This window comes from Equus asinus, chromosome 26 (genome assembly GCF_041296235.1).
Source record: "Equus asinus isolate D_3611 breed Donkey chromosome 26, EquAss-T2T_v2, whole genome shotgun sequence".
In the NCBI taxonomy this organism is placed as follows: domain Eukaryota; kingdom Metazoa; phylum Chordata; class Mammalia; order Perissodactyla; family Equidae; genus Equus; species Equus asinus.
In genome coordinates, this window is record NC_091815.1 from 17,999,937 (window position 1) to 18,015,990 (window position 16,054).

The window sequence follows — 16,054 nt, forward strand, 5'->3', positions numbered from 1 at the left end:
AATTTGCGCTTCTAGTAGGAGTAAGGTTGAGCATTTTTTCATATGTGTAAGGACTGTGTGCATGTTTTATTCATACCTTCTATTAATTAGTCAGCTTGGTTACAGTAGCAAATGACCTCAATATAGCAATGGAATTAATTCTGTAACAACAGGGTTGTTTCTCACTCATTATGCAGCCCCTATTTAGAACATGCTGTCACCATGGCAGAGGGAAAGAGCAAGATTGCATTGTCTCTTAAGGATTCTGCTCAGACATGACATGTGTTACATCCACTCACATGCCATTGGTCAGAGCAAGTAACTGGCCAAACCCATCCTGGGGGAGTCAGGGAAGCTGCGTTTACTCTTCCAAAGGAGGTGCTGCAGGTCTCATGACAGCAGGGCAGTGCAGGGGCGTGTCAGATCCTCTCTGTTTCTGTTTCTGTAGAAGAGCCACATGGTTTTCTTTTCATTGTACTCACAAAAGTTATAATTTACCTATGTTTGTGTAAACATTTAAGTAATGTCCCTCTAATATACGGTAAGCTCTTTGAGAGTAGGACTGTGTTTTTTGCTTGCTGTTATAACTCCAATCCCTAGCACATCCTCTGGCACATACTAAAGAATCTATGAGTAGTTTTGAATGAATGAATAATTGTAATTGTAATTATTTTTTCCTGATTTTTTCAAATATCAACCTTAGGTTTTCATGGCTTAATGTATGATAACAAAACCGAATCTATGAGGACAATTAACCTCCTTCAACGAATGAATATTTACCAAGAGGTCTTTCTCAGTATTTTATATAGAGCTCTACCCATACAGGTATGTCGTGTTCCGTGACACTTAATAGTTAATATCAGAGGACAGTCACAATCTGCCATTCCTAAATTGAAAGTTTCACCTGTTATTCTGATTTTCAACTGGCCTGGTATAAAAATAACAGTATCCTAATTTTCTCCATACATAATTGCGACCTTTTTATTTATATTTGATAAGATTTTTTACATAGAGATGCTTCCTGGACAGGGAAGCTAATAAATATTTTTATTTGGAAATATGTAATCTTTCCTCATTTATCTTCGAAGTAAAAAAGAATTGGAAAATTCGCAAATCGCAGTGACTACTTCCCATGTGCATATGATAAAGTGGATGCAGTTAGGTGTGAAACTTTCCTGAAGAATGCAGCCAGAGTCCTCCAGGACTCCCTCCCTCTTCTGCTCTTGGTGGTGAGAAGAAAGGCTGCTGCACACTTTTACTTGGAAAGGGCTGGTGTGGGCTTTTTGCCTAGAATTAGTACTAAGCTTCTGAATATTAAATTTCCACTCTCATATTTTTTAAATGGCAATGAGAAGGATTAGGGCTTCCCTAACAAACATTTTTTATTGTTCCCTTTTACAGAAATATTTAGAGCCAGTTTATTTTTATATTTACACTTTATTTGGACTCCAAGCAATCTATGTCACAGCGCTTTACATAACCAGCTGGCTTCTTAGTGGTACATGGCTGTCAGGACTATTGGCAGCTTTCTGGTATGTCACCAATAGGTGAGTCGGAGTCAGTATCCCTTTCTCCCTTTCTAAAATGTAAGTTAAAGTGAAGTTACTTCATTTCCAGTTCAAAAAAAGTTGTTCTGCCCCATTTGTTTGTCTGGGAGTATTTTCTCTTTGGTTTACGTAGTGGTATTTATTTCTTATTTAGTTAGGTACAAATTCCTAGTTACCTATATTTCCAACTGAGGAACAGAGCGTTGAATTGCAAGTCAAGAAAATCATCCCTAATGATCCTTATTCTTTTACCAGTTTGCTGTGTGATCAATATTTCTCCAGCCACAAATCTCATCTCTTAAAGAGGTTTAATAATATTTTTACTGTCAACCTTAAAAAGGTTGTGTGTGGCACATAATTAGCCAAGTGTAAAGCACTGTATAAATACAAGGAAGTTCTTATGTTATTTAATTAATATCAGTAATTTCTACATACTGGAGCATTATGAAATAGCATTTTTTAAATGTATTGAAGGTATATTGAATTATTGCCTTGATCTACAGTAGCAACACCAATATTCAGTAGGAGTCTTAAAACTTGAAAATGAGTTTTATTTTGATTTTATTTTGAAACCTTAAGCAAATTCCTTTTTTATTTTAACCTTATCAAGTGCTTACTATATGCCAAGCACTTTACAAAATGCTTTCTGTGTATTCTTTTAACAGCCCTGTATTGTAAGGACTATTATTATCATCATTCTAGGGATGAGGAAATTGAAGCTTAAGTTATATATATGTGTGTGTGTATGAGAATATATATATATACAGGCATATATATGTGTATTTAAAGACATATGCACGTGCACACACACACAGAGCTAAGTCTTGGTGAGAATTTAAATGAAGGGTGTAAGACCACTATATTATGCTGCCTCTTTAACTTTTTAATATAACATATTATTCCTGCTAAGAGTAAGTGAAAGTCAAATTTATTGTCTCTATTAATAATAGAGTAAATAAAAGACATTTATGAAATGCCTCGTATGTGTAGGGATGGTTCTTGGTACTGGGTGTACAAAGATGAAAACTTAACAAGACTTGCCCTCTGGAGGTTCACATTTCTAGGTGAGCAAGAAGCTTTTTAAAATTATTACCGAAGACAAATTTAAGACCCAAGTGTAAATCACTAAAGGAATAGGGAGGGGCCAGCCCAGTGGCATAGCTGTTGAGTTCACACACTCCGCTTTGGCGGCCCAGCATTCGTAGGTTCAGATCCTGGGCGCGGATGTAGCACTGCTCCTCAAGCCATGCTGTGGAGCCATCCCACATAAAATAGAGGAAGATTGGCACAGGTGTTAGCTGAGCAACAATCTTCATCACAAAAAAAAAAGACGGAGTGGAAAAATGGAAAACATTGCTGGTGGACACTGATGAAGTTATAGAAATAGAAGTACCAGGCAGTTTGGCATGAACGTTCGTGGGCTTAGGAGTCACTCCAGCATGGGTTTGAACCCCAGTTCTACCACTTAACTAACTGCGTCCCTGTGGACAGGCACTTAAAGTTTCTCAGTGCCAATTTTATGTTACAGGGATGATGACAAGGACAAATTATTATTATTGAGAACCAGTAACCAGGATCTAAGTATACTTAATGTGATAGATCTTTCACTTTGGGAATCTTTGAGGTAATTATAGTAAAATCACCACTTTGGCCATTTGTGTTTTCTTTGTGCAGAATAGACACTACGAGGGTTGAGTTCACCATCCCGTTGAGGGAGAACTGGGCGCTGCCGTTCTTTGCGATTCAGATAGCAGCAATTACGTATTTCCTGAGGCCAAACTTGCAGCCTCTTTCTGAAGTAAGTTTTTATACTGCTTTGTATGTTTTTTAATTCCCCTATTTTATCTAAGAAGCTTAAGAAAATTTGATGTGCATAGTGTCCCAATGCATGTGAATAGTTGTTATTCTGTGACCAACTTTTTTACTTGAGTTAAATTGTTTTCTTTTTCTGAGCCTTTTCCTACTTTGCAAAGAAAATGTTTTCATTTTTGATGTTAAAAATGTGCTCTACATAATCTGCCCTTAAATAGTTGCAGCAAACCCACACACAATTTCTGCAAAGCTGTCAGAATTTTTCAGCCATTGCTCTTGAGATGTGATTTGGTGCATTATCGCCTCCATAATAGCGTGGAGTACACATACCGTATGTGAATATTTACATGCAGAGTGTCACTTTAGGATATTTAGAGCTTAAATAAAAAATGCAAGGGTTTTCAGAGCAACGGTTTATGGTTTTTCTGTTTGGTTTATAGAGATATTGGCTGCTCTTGAGAAAACTTGTCTGCAAGGCTTTTTCTTGCTAGAGACATGTAAATTATACAAAGGTTTTCTTTTCACAGAGGCTGACACTTCTTGCCATTTTCATATCAACTTTTCTCTTTAGTCTGACATGGCAATTTAATCAGTTCATGATGCTGATGCAAGCGTTAGTGCTGTTCATCCTGGACTCCTTGGACATGCTGCCAGCGGTGAAGGTGAGCTTGGCTTTCTCTGCTCACTGGAGATGGTCGTTGTTTAGTGTTTTATATCATACAATGAGCTCAAAATAAGCACACGCTTAACAATAAAGTTGAAGCTGCTTCTAAGCTGTAATAGAAATATGCTGTGGTCAATTGAAGGTGAATAATTCATGCAGCCTCGTTTGCCCATCGTAACTTTTATTCTGTTTACTTTACATTAAAAGATAGATTTGGAGCACAAATGTCTAGATCAATTGCCTTTTATAGAGATGACTTAAATTTTAAAATATAAGATAGCTCTTTTAAAATGTGTTACTGTGTATTACCTTTTCCTTTTCAAGGAAATCAATGGGTATATAACACATTTTCTGTGATAGTTTATAAAATTTTCATAGTGGCATTTAACCAGTATAAGACATAAATCCCTATTGACTGACCAGAGGTCACATATGAAGTATGGCAATTATAAGGAAACCCTTGTTTGTTTCCCAGTGTGTACTACTGTCACTTAATTGCATGGTTTTTTTCATGTGCAGAAATATGTTTTAACGTATCGTTACTATTCATAGTTACTAAAGTAGCAGTAACTTAAGTATTTTCCAGGTATATTAAAATATTATCTCTAGATCTAAGGCAGCAATATAGTCTAATACAGAAGAGTTGCACTTGTTTATTCCATGTCAAAAGAGATGCAACAATCTTTGGAAACTGACTGAATCTGAATTAGGAAACGTTAAAGTCGACCAACACGTGTACACCATCTGTCTACTGAGTTACTGTAATAGGACAGGCGCTACTGAAAAGCCCAGCCTGCGTAAGACACTGTCCTGTCCATAGGGAGTTTGCCGTCTAGCTTGGGAATAAAGATATGGACAACTAGAACAATTAGAGAGGTGTCTGTATTTCTATAGATGTCAATTTTCAGTAAGGATAAGTGCTAGAAGTCTAGAAGAAAGTTCTTTTTAGGCTGGAAAGGTCTCAAAGAAGTGGGAGGCTAGATAGAGCAGGGCCACAAGTGAGGAGACTAGAGTTCGGATAGAGTGTTGGGGGCAGGATGTGAAGGTAAAATACAGTAAAGAAAGCAAGTAGATAAGGCAAAGTTAAAATATGTGTGTGTGTTTATATATATGTATGAATGATAGCAGATGATGATAATAGAGCTCCAGATGCCTCTAAAAGCCATATGTACAAATGAAGCTGAGTCTATTCCTGTCTGTTCATATTTGCTTTTCCTGTCCATGGTGACTTGTAAGCTGAAGGGAAGGAGTGCCTGGTTGCCTTTGTATTTCTCCATGTCATGTGCTCCCAGGCCAGCTGGTCCCCCTTCCTCTCTTTGTACGTAATATCACTTTTTTCTACCTTTCTGTCAAGTACTTTGAAAAGAACTCTGTACATTTTTTTTTTTTTTTTGGAGGAAGATTAGCCCTGAGCTAACTGCTGCCAATCCTCTTCTTTTTGCTGACGAAGGCTGGCCCTGAGCTAACATCCATGCCCATCTTCCTCTACTTAATATGTGGGATGCCTGCCACAGCATGGCATGCCAAGAGGTGCCAGGTCCACACCTGGGATCCGAACCAGCAAACCCTGGGCTGCCAAAGCAGAACGTGCACACTTACTGCTGTGTCACTGAGCCAGCCCCGAACTCTGTACATTTTAAGATAAAAAATGTTATATTGAGCCATTTTGAAAAAATACATAAAATTTTTCTGTAGTGTATAATTTTTCTAAAGTGTAATTTCACAGTATGTGTCAAAAGCCTAAAAATGTGTTTGCGCAAGGAGCCAGCCCTGTGGCTGAGTGGTTAAAGTTCTGCAGACTCCGCCTTGGTAGCCTGGGTTCATGGGTTTAGATCCCAGGTGCAGACCTCCTCCACTCATCAGCCATGCTGTAGAGGCATCCCATGTGCAAAAAATAGAGGAAGATTGGCACAGATGTTAGCTCAGGGCTGATCTTCCTCAAGTGAAAAAAGAGAAGGATTGGCAACAGATGTTAGCTCAGGGCAAATCTTCCTCACCAAAAAACAAAAGTGTTTGCCCTTTCACCAACCCTTCCACCTCTAGAAATTTATCCTAAGGAAATAATCAAATATGTTCATTTTCGCAGTACTGTAATGCTGTAATAATAAACTGAAAACAATAGCAATAGGATATTGTTAGATAAATGTGGCATATCTATATTATAGAGTAGTATATAACCTTTAGTTTCCCCTCTCCCTTTTGAAAAAATAAAACAGAGAGAGAGAATGAGACTTAGGTTCTGGAGAGATAGATGTTAAAGTATTAGCAGTCAGGTATGTGATTGATGTTCTTATATTCTTTTTGTTATAGATCTTTTGAATTTTTCTATAATGGACGTGCATTTCTTTTTTTTCTTTTAAATTAGGAAACAGAATGAAAGGTACTGTTTTGGCACACACACAAAACTAAAGAATAATATAGTTAGTTTATTTCATATTCACTTCTAAACTTCGTTGAATTTTTATATTTGAAACTAGGTTGTTGTTAGAAGAAGTTATAAACATCAGAGTTTAAGAGGGAGTGGTATTATAATGAAAGGAGCCTGAGTTGTAAAATCAAGTTGCTACTATCAGCTCTGACAATAACTGGCTCTTTAAACTTTGGCAAGCAATTTAACTTCTTGAAGCCTTAATTTCTTCACAAATTGGAATCACTGATCTCTAATCATGTCAAGTGGGAAAACATCAGAATCATCGATACAGAAAAAGGTAATAGAAATTCAGAGCTGATAGCATGACAAGAAGCACTATCTTCTTCAGTTGGTGTCATCTTGCCACGTGTGATGGAAAATCTGACCATCAAAAGCTCAAGTTTTCAGGCAGAAATGTGTGCAGGTTCTTACATATAAAGCAGAACAGTAAATGGTATTATTAAGCATATACTTTTGCACCAATAAGACTAAGAATATGGAGGTTAATAAACTTTTATTAGCCCAATGTGAAAACAACGAGACACATTAATGATCCATGCCTAAGAGGTAATTTTAAAGTACTCCATATGGTCCAGACAAGATGGAGTAAGTGCACTTTGCCCTGTTCCTTCCAGTAAGTACCACTGAAAGCACTGGACAGTGTATATAAATCAAATATAAAAAGATTTTGAGAGGTGGAGAGAAAGCAGACTGCCTAGAGACCTAGAGACCAGAGGAAGAACATGGCAGTGAGTTCCTTGGGTTTTCTTTCTGCCTCATATGTCTCAGACTTGTTGCTGGAAAAGTCAGCAACCGGGAAATACCAGTGGACTCAGAAAAAGCCAAAAGGATCAGAAAAGGGGAAGCTTAGCAAGATAGAAAACTTTTGGACGTTAACTACCCTGTTTCAGCCAAACACCACAGAAAAAAACTGCAGCCCCACTCCCATCTCCACAATAAAAGTTCATTGAGTAGTCTCGATCTGCCATCAGCCAGCTGTAACGAGGTGTTCTCCACTTCCTGCCAGGGCTGTCAGAAGAAGTCTAGTGGGGGCCCAAGCTTTCACCATCTCCCACAGGCATCAGTGAAGGCCACGTGAGGAGCAGTAATGAGGTATCCCCTTCCCCTCCCAGTGAAGATAGTGTCAGCAGAAACCTCGTAAGGAGCCTAAACTTTCACCTTCACCCAGCAGGAATGAGACACCTCCTTCCCCTGCCCCACAAAAGTCATTGGTGGTCAGGGGAGCACCCTGGACATCCATCCCCATCTGGAACTAGTGAGGCAGCATCCTTCCCCTACCGACATGGCATGGCCTGGTGTCAGGGGAGGCCTGCTGCCCTGGGAGACTTCAGTAACATCCAGGGTCCCATAGCATAATACAGCACAATCGAAGGTTAGTTATTATACTAAGAACCAGGAAAATCTCTCACATGAAAAGAGACAATGAACAGGTGCCAACATGAAGACACAAGTTGAATTTCTGACAAGGAATTTAAAGCAGCCATCATAAAAAATTTTTATTGAGCAATTACAGACACACTTGAAACAAATGAAAAATAGAAACTCTCTGACTTGGGATCAAGATGGCAAGTTAGGAAGATCCTGGGCTTGCCCTCTCTTATGGACACACCAAAAGTACAACTACATAGGGAGCAGCTATCTCTGAGAGCAACTAAAGACAAGCCGAAAAGATTTTCCACAACTAAGGATGTAAAGGAAAAGCTACATCAAGGTGGGTAGGAGGGGTGGAGATGTGGTCTGGTAGGGACCCACACCCCCAGTGTGGCAACCCACAGGCGGGAGGAATATCACAGCCACAGAGGTCCTTTCTGAGGAGCAAGGGGTCCAAACCCTAAATCAGGCTCCCCAACCATGGAGATCTGCACCAGGAAGATGAACCACCATAACGTCTGCCTTTGAAAACCAGTGAAGCTGACACCTGGAGAGCTGGAGGGCTGTAGGAAACCAAGACTCCACTATTAAAGGGCGCACACAAAAATTTGCTCACTGTGAGTCCTGGCACAGAGGTAGCAGTTTGAAAAGCACCTGGGTCATATGTGAATGAGATTCACTGACCAGGTTTGGGGCATGTGCCAGAGGGGTAGGGATCTGCTGGAACTTTCTCCACAGATAGAGGCACTGGTGGGCACCATTTTGGTTTTTTGCTCACCTTCTACTTAGTTGGCCCGGCACTGGCATGCAGCATTTCTGACTCTCCTCATCTACCTTACTGGCACCACTCACCCCAGCCCAGCATTGTCCTGCTGACCCCCTAGCTGGTGCTCCTCCAGAGCGGCTCCACCCCAGAGGGCCAGCCCAGCACATCAGAGTGCTCACAACAGTTGCGGCCAGCTACACTGGAGGCCTGCCCTACCCACCAGTGTGCCACAGCAATTGCAGTCCAACCACAACAGGAGGGCACATGCCACCCACACAGGGGACACTCCTGGAGCACCTGGCCCTGATGACCAGGGGGACCATGCTGCTGGGTCCCACAAGACATAAGGCCGCTCTTTCAAGACCAGGACATGTAGCTGCACTACCTAATACATAGAAACAAACACAGAGAGTTGGGCAAAAGGAGGAGACAAAGGAGTATGTTCCAAATGAAACAATAAGGCAAAATCTCAGGAAAAGAACTAAACAAAACGGAGATAAGCAATCTGCTAGATAAGTAATGGTCATAAAGATAGTCACTGAACTTGGGAGAAGAATGGATGAAAACAGTGACAATTTCAAAAAAAGGATACAAAATATAAAAAAGAACCAATCAAAGCTGAAGAATACAATAACTGAAATGAAAAATACACTAGAGAGAATCAACAGCAGATTAGATGATGTAGAAGAACAGATGAGTGATCTGGAAGTCAGGGTAGTGGAAATCACCCAATAGGAACAGCAGAAAAAAAAAAGAATTTTAGAAAATGAGGATAGTTTAAGGGACCTCTGGGACAGGATCAGGCATACTAACATTCACATTATAGGGGTCTCAGAACGAAAAAGAGAGAAAGGGACAGAAAACCTATTTGAAGAAATAATGGCTGAAAACTTCTCTAACCTGGTGAAGGAAACAGACATCCAATTTCAGGAAGCACAGAGACTTCCAAATAAGATGAACCCAGAGAAACCCACATCAAGACACATTATGATTAAAATATCAAAAGTTAAATAGAGAAAAACTAGTTACATACAACGGAGCCCGCAAAAGACTTTTCAGCAGAATTTTTACAGGCCAGAAGGGAGTGCCACAGCATATTCAAAGTGGTGAAAGGAGAAAACCTACAACCAGTAATACTCTATCTAGCAAAGTTATCACTTAGAATTAAAGAGTTTCCCAGATAAGCAAAAGCTAAAGGAGTTCATCACCACTAAACCATCCTTACAAGAAATGTTAAAGGGACTTCTCTAACTGAAACAGAAAAGGCCATAGGTAGAAATACAGAAATTAAGAAAGAAAACAATCTCATTGGTAAAGGCCAACATATGTAAAGGTAGTGGATCAGCCACCTAGATAGCTAGAACAAAGGTTAGAGGACAAAAGTAGTAAAGTCATCTATATCTACAAGTAGTTAAGGGATACACACAATAAAAAGATGTGAAATGTGACATCAAGAACAAAATGGGGGGAGGGGAGTAAAATGTAATGCTTTTAGAATGCACCCAAATTTAAGCAACCATCAACTTAAAATAGATTTCTGTGTACATAGGTTTTTATATAAGAACCTCATGGTAACCACAAACCAAACACCAATAATAGATACACAAAAAATAGAGAAAGAAATACAAACTAACACTGAAGGAAGTAATCAAATCACAATGAGAAGAAAGTAAGAGCAGGAGAAAGAAACAGAGAAGAACTGCAAAAACAACCAGAAAACAATTAACAAAATGGCAGTCAGTACATATCCATCAATAATTACTTTAAATGTAAATGCACTAAATGCTCCATCAAAAGACATAGGGTGACTAAATAGATTAAAAAATAAGACCCATATATATGCTGAAGCTGTTGTGTATACACACACACACATGCACGCACACAATGGACTATTACTCAGCCATAAAAAAGAATGAAATCTTGCCGTTTGTGACAACATGGATGGACCTAGAGGGTTTTATGCTAAGTGAAATAAGTCAGACAGAGAAAACAAATACCATATGATTTCACTTATATGTGAACAAACAAAAGAGAAACAGACTCATAGATACAGAGAACAAACTTGTGGTTGCCACAGGGGGCAGGAATAGAGGGTTCTTGTAAAATAGGTGAAGGGGATTAAGAGGTACAAACTTCCAGTTGTAAAATAAATAGTTCACGGGGGTGTAATATACAGCATGGGGAATATAGTCAATAATATTGTAATAGCTTTGTATGGTCACAGATGGTTACTAGATCATGGTGATTATTTTGCAATGTGTAGGAATGTCGAATCACTGTGGTGTACACCTGAAACTAACAATATTACATGTCAACTATACTTCAATAAAAAAGGAAGTAAAAGAAAAATAGAAACTTCTAAGAAAGATATAGAAGATAAAAAGAAGCAGCAAATGGAAATTTTAGAACTGAGAAATTCCAATAATGACAATTTTAAAACTCGATAGATGGGCTCAACAGCAGAATGGAGTGAAGCAGAAGGAAGAATTGGTGAACTTGAAAATAGAACAATTTAGAAATTACCTAATTTGAACAAGAGAAAATAGACTGGAAAAACATGAGCAGAGCCTAGGGACCTGTGGGACTATAATGAAAGATCTAACCTTCATGTAATCAGAATCCCAAAATGAGAGGAAGAGTGTGAGGCTGAAAAAAAGTATTCAAAAAAATGTTTTGAAGGAATAGTTGAAAATTTCCCAGTTGGCAAAAGATGGAAACCTACAGTATCAAGAAGCTAAGCTGATGTCAAATAGGATAAACCCAAATAAATCCATGCCACGATACATCATAATCATACTTCTAAAGATAATGAAAAAAATCTTGAAAGCAGCAGAGAAAAATGATATTTAACCTATAGGGGAGAATCACTTGGAATGACAGTGGGTTTCTCATCAGAAACCATAGTCCTGAAAGTACAGAATGGTAAACCTAGAGTCATATACTCAGCAAAAATATCCTTCAGGAAAGAAGGTGAAATCAAAACATTCTTGGATCAAGGAAGACTAATAGAATTTGTTCCAAACAGACCTACCCTTAAAAAATGGCTAAAGGAAGTTCTTGAAAAAGAAAGGAAATGATAGAAGAAATCTGGGAACATCAGGAAGAAAGAAAAGGCAATGAAAAGAGTAAAAATATGAATAAATATAATAGACTTCTCCTCTTGAGTTTTGTAAATTATGTTTGATGGCTAAAGCAAAAATTATAATATGTGGTTTTTAATGTACACAGAAGAAATATTTAAGACAGTTAAATTGTAAATGAGAAGAGTAAAGGGACTGGGAGGTGAATTTTCTACACTTGGCTCAAACTGCTACATCCACACCAGTAGATTGTAATAAGTTATAAACATATAATGTGATAACCCAGAATAACCACTAAAAAATCTATGCAAAGAGGTACATTCTAAAATACTGTAAATAAATAAGATGGAATTCTAAGAATGTTCAGGTAACCCACAGGAAGGCAGGAAAAAGAAAGCATAAATGAAAAACAGTGAACAAACAGGAAACAATAAAATGGTGTATTTAAGACCTAACATACCAATAATGACGTTAAAGGTAAATGATCTAAATACAACAATTCAAAGAAAGAGATGAGTAAAGAGGATTTAAAAAGCACAACCCAACTGTTGTCTACGAGAAACTCACTTCAAACAGTATAGGTAGATTGAAAGTAAAAGGCTGGTAAAAGATATACCATGCAAACATTAATCAGAATAAAGTAAGATGGCTATATTAATATTAGATAAAGGAGGCATCAGCAAAGAAAATTACTAGGACAGAAAGAGACATTATATAGTGATAAAAGGGTTAACCTACCAAGAAGTCACAGCACTCCAAATATGCATACACCAAACAATAGAGCTGTAAAATATGTGAAGCATGAACTGACAACTGAAAGGAGAAACAGACACATCCACACAGAGAGCTGAGGACTTCAACACCTCTCTCTCAACGATTGATAAAACACCAGACAGAAAATCATTAAGGACGTAGAATTCAACAACAGCGACCAGTAGGATCTAATCAACATTTATAGAACACCCAGCAACAACAGAATACACAATGGATTGAATTAAGGATTCAAACTAGAAATCCTACAGAAACATAAGAAAATTTCCAGTACTTGGGAACTAAGCAGCACACTTCTAAAGAACGTGTTAAAGAGGAAGCCTCGAGGGGCCATTGAACTCAGACACAACAAAAATGCAACATGTCAAACCTTACGTTAGAAAAGAAGACAAATCTGAAATCAGTAATCTAAGTTCCCATCTTAAGAATCTAGAAAAAGAAGAGCAAAATAAACCCAGCTCAAGCAGAAGGAAGAATAATAAAGAGCAAAAATCAATGAAATTGAAAACAAAAGAAATAGAGGAAATCAGTGAGGTAAAAAGCTAGTTCTTTCAGAGATCAGTAAAATTATAACCTCTGGGAAGACTCCATAATTGCCTTGGAGCATTAAAAACTCAACAGACTTTGATACCGAAGTTCTGAGTCTCTATGGCACTAATGTTCTAGCCAGCAGAGCATAGTGGATAAGAACACAGGCTCTAGAGCCAAAATGCCTAGATTTGGGTGAGTTAACATATCTGAGTCATTTAGAACACCACCTGGTGTTTTATGAGTGTTAAACAAATGTTAACCACGGTTAATTATGAATGATGATGAACAGCATGAGCATGATCCACTGAAGAAAACTCTAATTATTCCACGGAAAAAGAACATATTGCTGCCTTGTTTTTAAACTGTACTGGACTAATAGCACCTGAGAAAGAATATCAGATGTACCACCAATAATCCAGGGCTTTCTAATGTACATTACTGCTCAATTTTACATTTCTGGTTGCTCACCAGTAATGTTTCTTTTGAACCTAGAATATCATTACATTTATAAACTATACAATCTTGTTATAACCCAAGCTATTGTTTTTTCCTAGAAGTGTGCCTACTTCATATAAAAAGAACTGCCAGCTACAAAAAACACTATAACCCAAATAAGGGCAAACAAAAAAATGTTTTATTTAAAAAATGTATATTTGTGAATGAGTTGTTATATTTAAGAGTTCCTACAAATCAATGAGGAAAACATTTATACTTCAGTAGAAAAGAGAAAAAGGTAGAAATACTTCCTAGAAGGGAAAGCATCAAAAAGAATAAAAGACTTAGGTATAAGTTGAACAAAAGAAGTACACACTTATACTCTGAAAAGTACAAAACATTGTTGAAAGTTTTAAACACCTACATAAATTGGAAAAGATACCCATCTTCATGGATTGGAAGACTTAGTATTGTTAAGATGGCAGTACTCCCCAAATTGATCTAGAGATTCAGCATGATTTCTCTCAGAATCCCAGGTATATTTTTGGCAGAAATGGACAAACTGATCCTAAAATTCATATGGAAACTTAAGGGACCCAGAATAGCTAAAACAATCATGAAAAAGAATAAAGTTTCCTTCAAAGTTCACACGTTCAAATTTCAAAACTTAGTTCCAAGCTATAGTAATCTAAATGGTGTGATACTAGCAGAAGGACAGACATAAATTGATGGAATAGAATTGAGACCAGGAATAAACCCTCACCAGAAATAAAGTCAATAGAGTTTCAACAAGGTGCCAAGATAATTATGGAAAAAGAGTAATCTTTTCAACAAATGATGCTGGGATAACTGGATATCTGCATGTAAAAGAATAAAGTTGACCCCCTCCTCTCACCATACACAATAATTAACTCAAAATATGTCATAGACCTAATTGTAAGAGCTAAAACCATAAAACATTTAGAAGATAGGAATAATTCTTCATGACCTTGGAGTAGGCCAGGCTTTCTTAGATATAACACCAAAAGCACAAGTGACTAAAAATAAATGAATCAGATTTCATCAAAATAAAAAATTTTGTACTTCAGGGATACAATCAAGAAAGTGAAAGACAACTCAACAAAATGGGAGAGAATATTTGCAAATCATTTATCTGATAAGAGACTTCCAGAGTATATATAAAGAACTCTGACAACTCTTTCAATAATAAAATTTGAGCAAAGGATTGGATTTAGACATTTCTCCAAAGAAGATATATAAATGTCTACTAAGTACATGACTAGATGCTCAACATCACTAGTCATTAGGGAAATGCAAATCAAAACCACAATGACATACCACTTTACACCTACTTGGATGGCTAAAAATTTTTTTAAAAAAATAATATCATATGTTGGCAAGGATATGAACAAATTGGAACTCTCATGTTACTGGTGGGATTGTAAAGTGGAGCAGCCACTTTGGAAAACAGTTTAGCATTTCCTCAGATGTTAAACATAGAGTTATTGTGTCACCCAGCAATTCCACTGCTAGGTAGATACCCAAGAGAAATGAAAACATATCCACATAAAAATTTGTACGTGAATGTTCATGGCAGCATGATTGATAATAGCCACAAAGTGGAAACTACCCAAATGCCCATCAACTGATGAATGGGTAAACAAAGTGTGGTATATCCATACAATGAAATATTGTTCAATAAAAAGAGTGAAATACTGGTACACACTACAGCATGGATGAACCTTGAAAACATTGTGCTAATTAAAAGAAGCCAGACACCAAAAACACATATTGTGTGGTTCTGTTTGTATGAAATGTCTAGAATATGCAAATCTATAGAGGCAGAAAGTAGATTAGTGTTTGACAGGGACCAGGGGAAGGAAATGAGGAGTGAGGGCTAATGGATATGGGGTTTCTGTTGGAGTGATGAGAATATCTTAAAATTAGATTGTAGTGATATTTGCACCACTCTGTTAATAAACTGAAAGTCATGAATTGTATGCTTTAAATGGGTGAATTTTATGATGTATGAATTATATCTCAGTAAAGCTGTTAAAAAGGAAAAACTATTTCTTCTCTACCCAGTAGTTCTGCTTTTAGGAATCTGTTCTAAGGAAGTGCTTTCGTTCATTCATTCCTCCAGTATTTATTGAGCGACACTGCTCTAGTGGGCATTGTTTTAGGTGCTAGGGACACAGCAGTAAACAAAATAAGGAACTAATCAGATATAATGACCTGAGGGATTTTTTAGAAGGAGGTTCGTAATAACACTCATTTCAATAATAATAAAAAGCTAGAAACACTTAAATGATCCAGTGGCAGACAAATTATGGCATATGGTGGAATGTTATGTAGCCATTTAAAATTAAATTTTCACAGAATAGTCATTGATATGAGAAATTATGTGAAATAAATGCTACATGAAATATACACCACTATGAAATCAATATAATTTCTGTAGGTAATAATGTTATATTTTGACTCTAGAGCCCACTTTTCTGTCCATTACCATTGCTTTTTTATGTTTTTCTGAATTTTCTAAATCTCCTACAGTTTTAGTCCTAAGAACTATCAGCACCAATTTCCCCGAGTTTCCTTATCACCCAGCAGAAGCACTGAACTGTTACCGGCCGTGCTTTTAAATGCTTAATGTGGGTTCGCTTCCTT

At 37.4% G+C, this 16,054-nt stretch overlaps 1 protein-coding gene across 10 annotated transcripts in view; it reads left to right on the plus strand.

The window, feature by feature from the left end:
- Positions 1–16,054, plus strand: part of DPY19L3 (dpy-19 like C-mannosyltransferase 3) — a 75,992-nt gene that overhangs the window by 26,852 nt on the left and 33,086 nt on the right. For all 10 annotated transcript variants that reach the window (XR_011498391.1, XR_006520628.2, XR_006520627.2 and 7 more), the window contains exons 5-8: positions 683–804; positions 1,381–1,526; positions 3,201–3,324; positions 3,866–4,000. Coding sequence is in view for 6 of the 10 variants with exons in the window: in XM_044759957.2 (XP_044615892.2) it covers positions 683–804; positions 1,381–1,526; positions 3,201–3,324; positions 3,866–4,000 (527 nt within the window). In the remaining 4 variants the exon portion in view is untranslated. The remainder of the gene's footprint in view (positions 1–682; positions 805–1,380; positions 1,527–3,200; positions 3,325–3,865; positions 4,001–16,054) is intronic.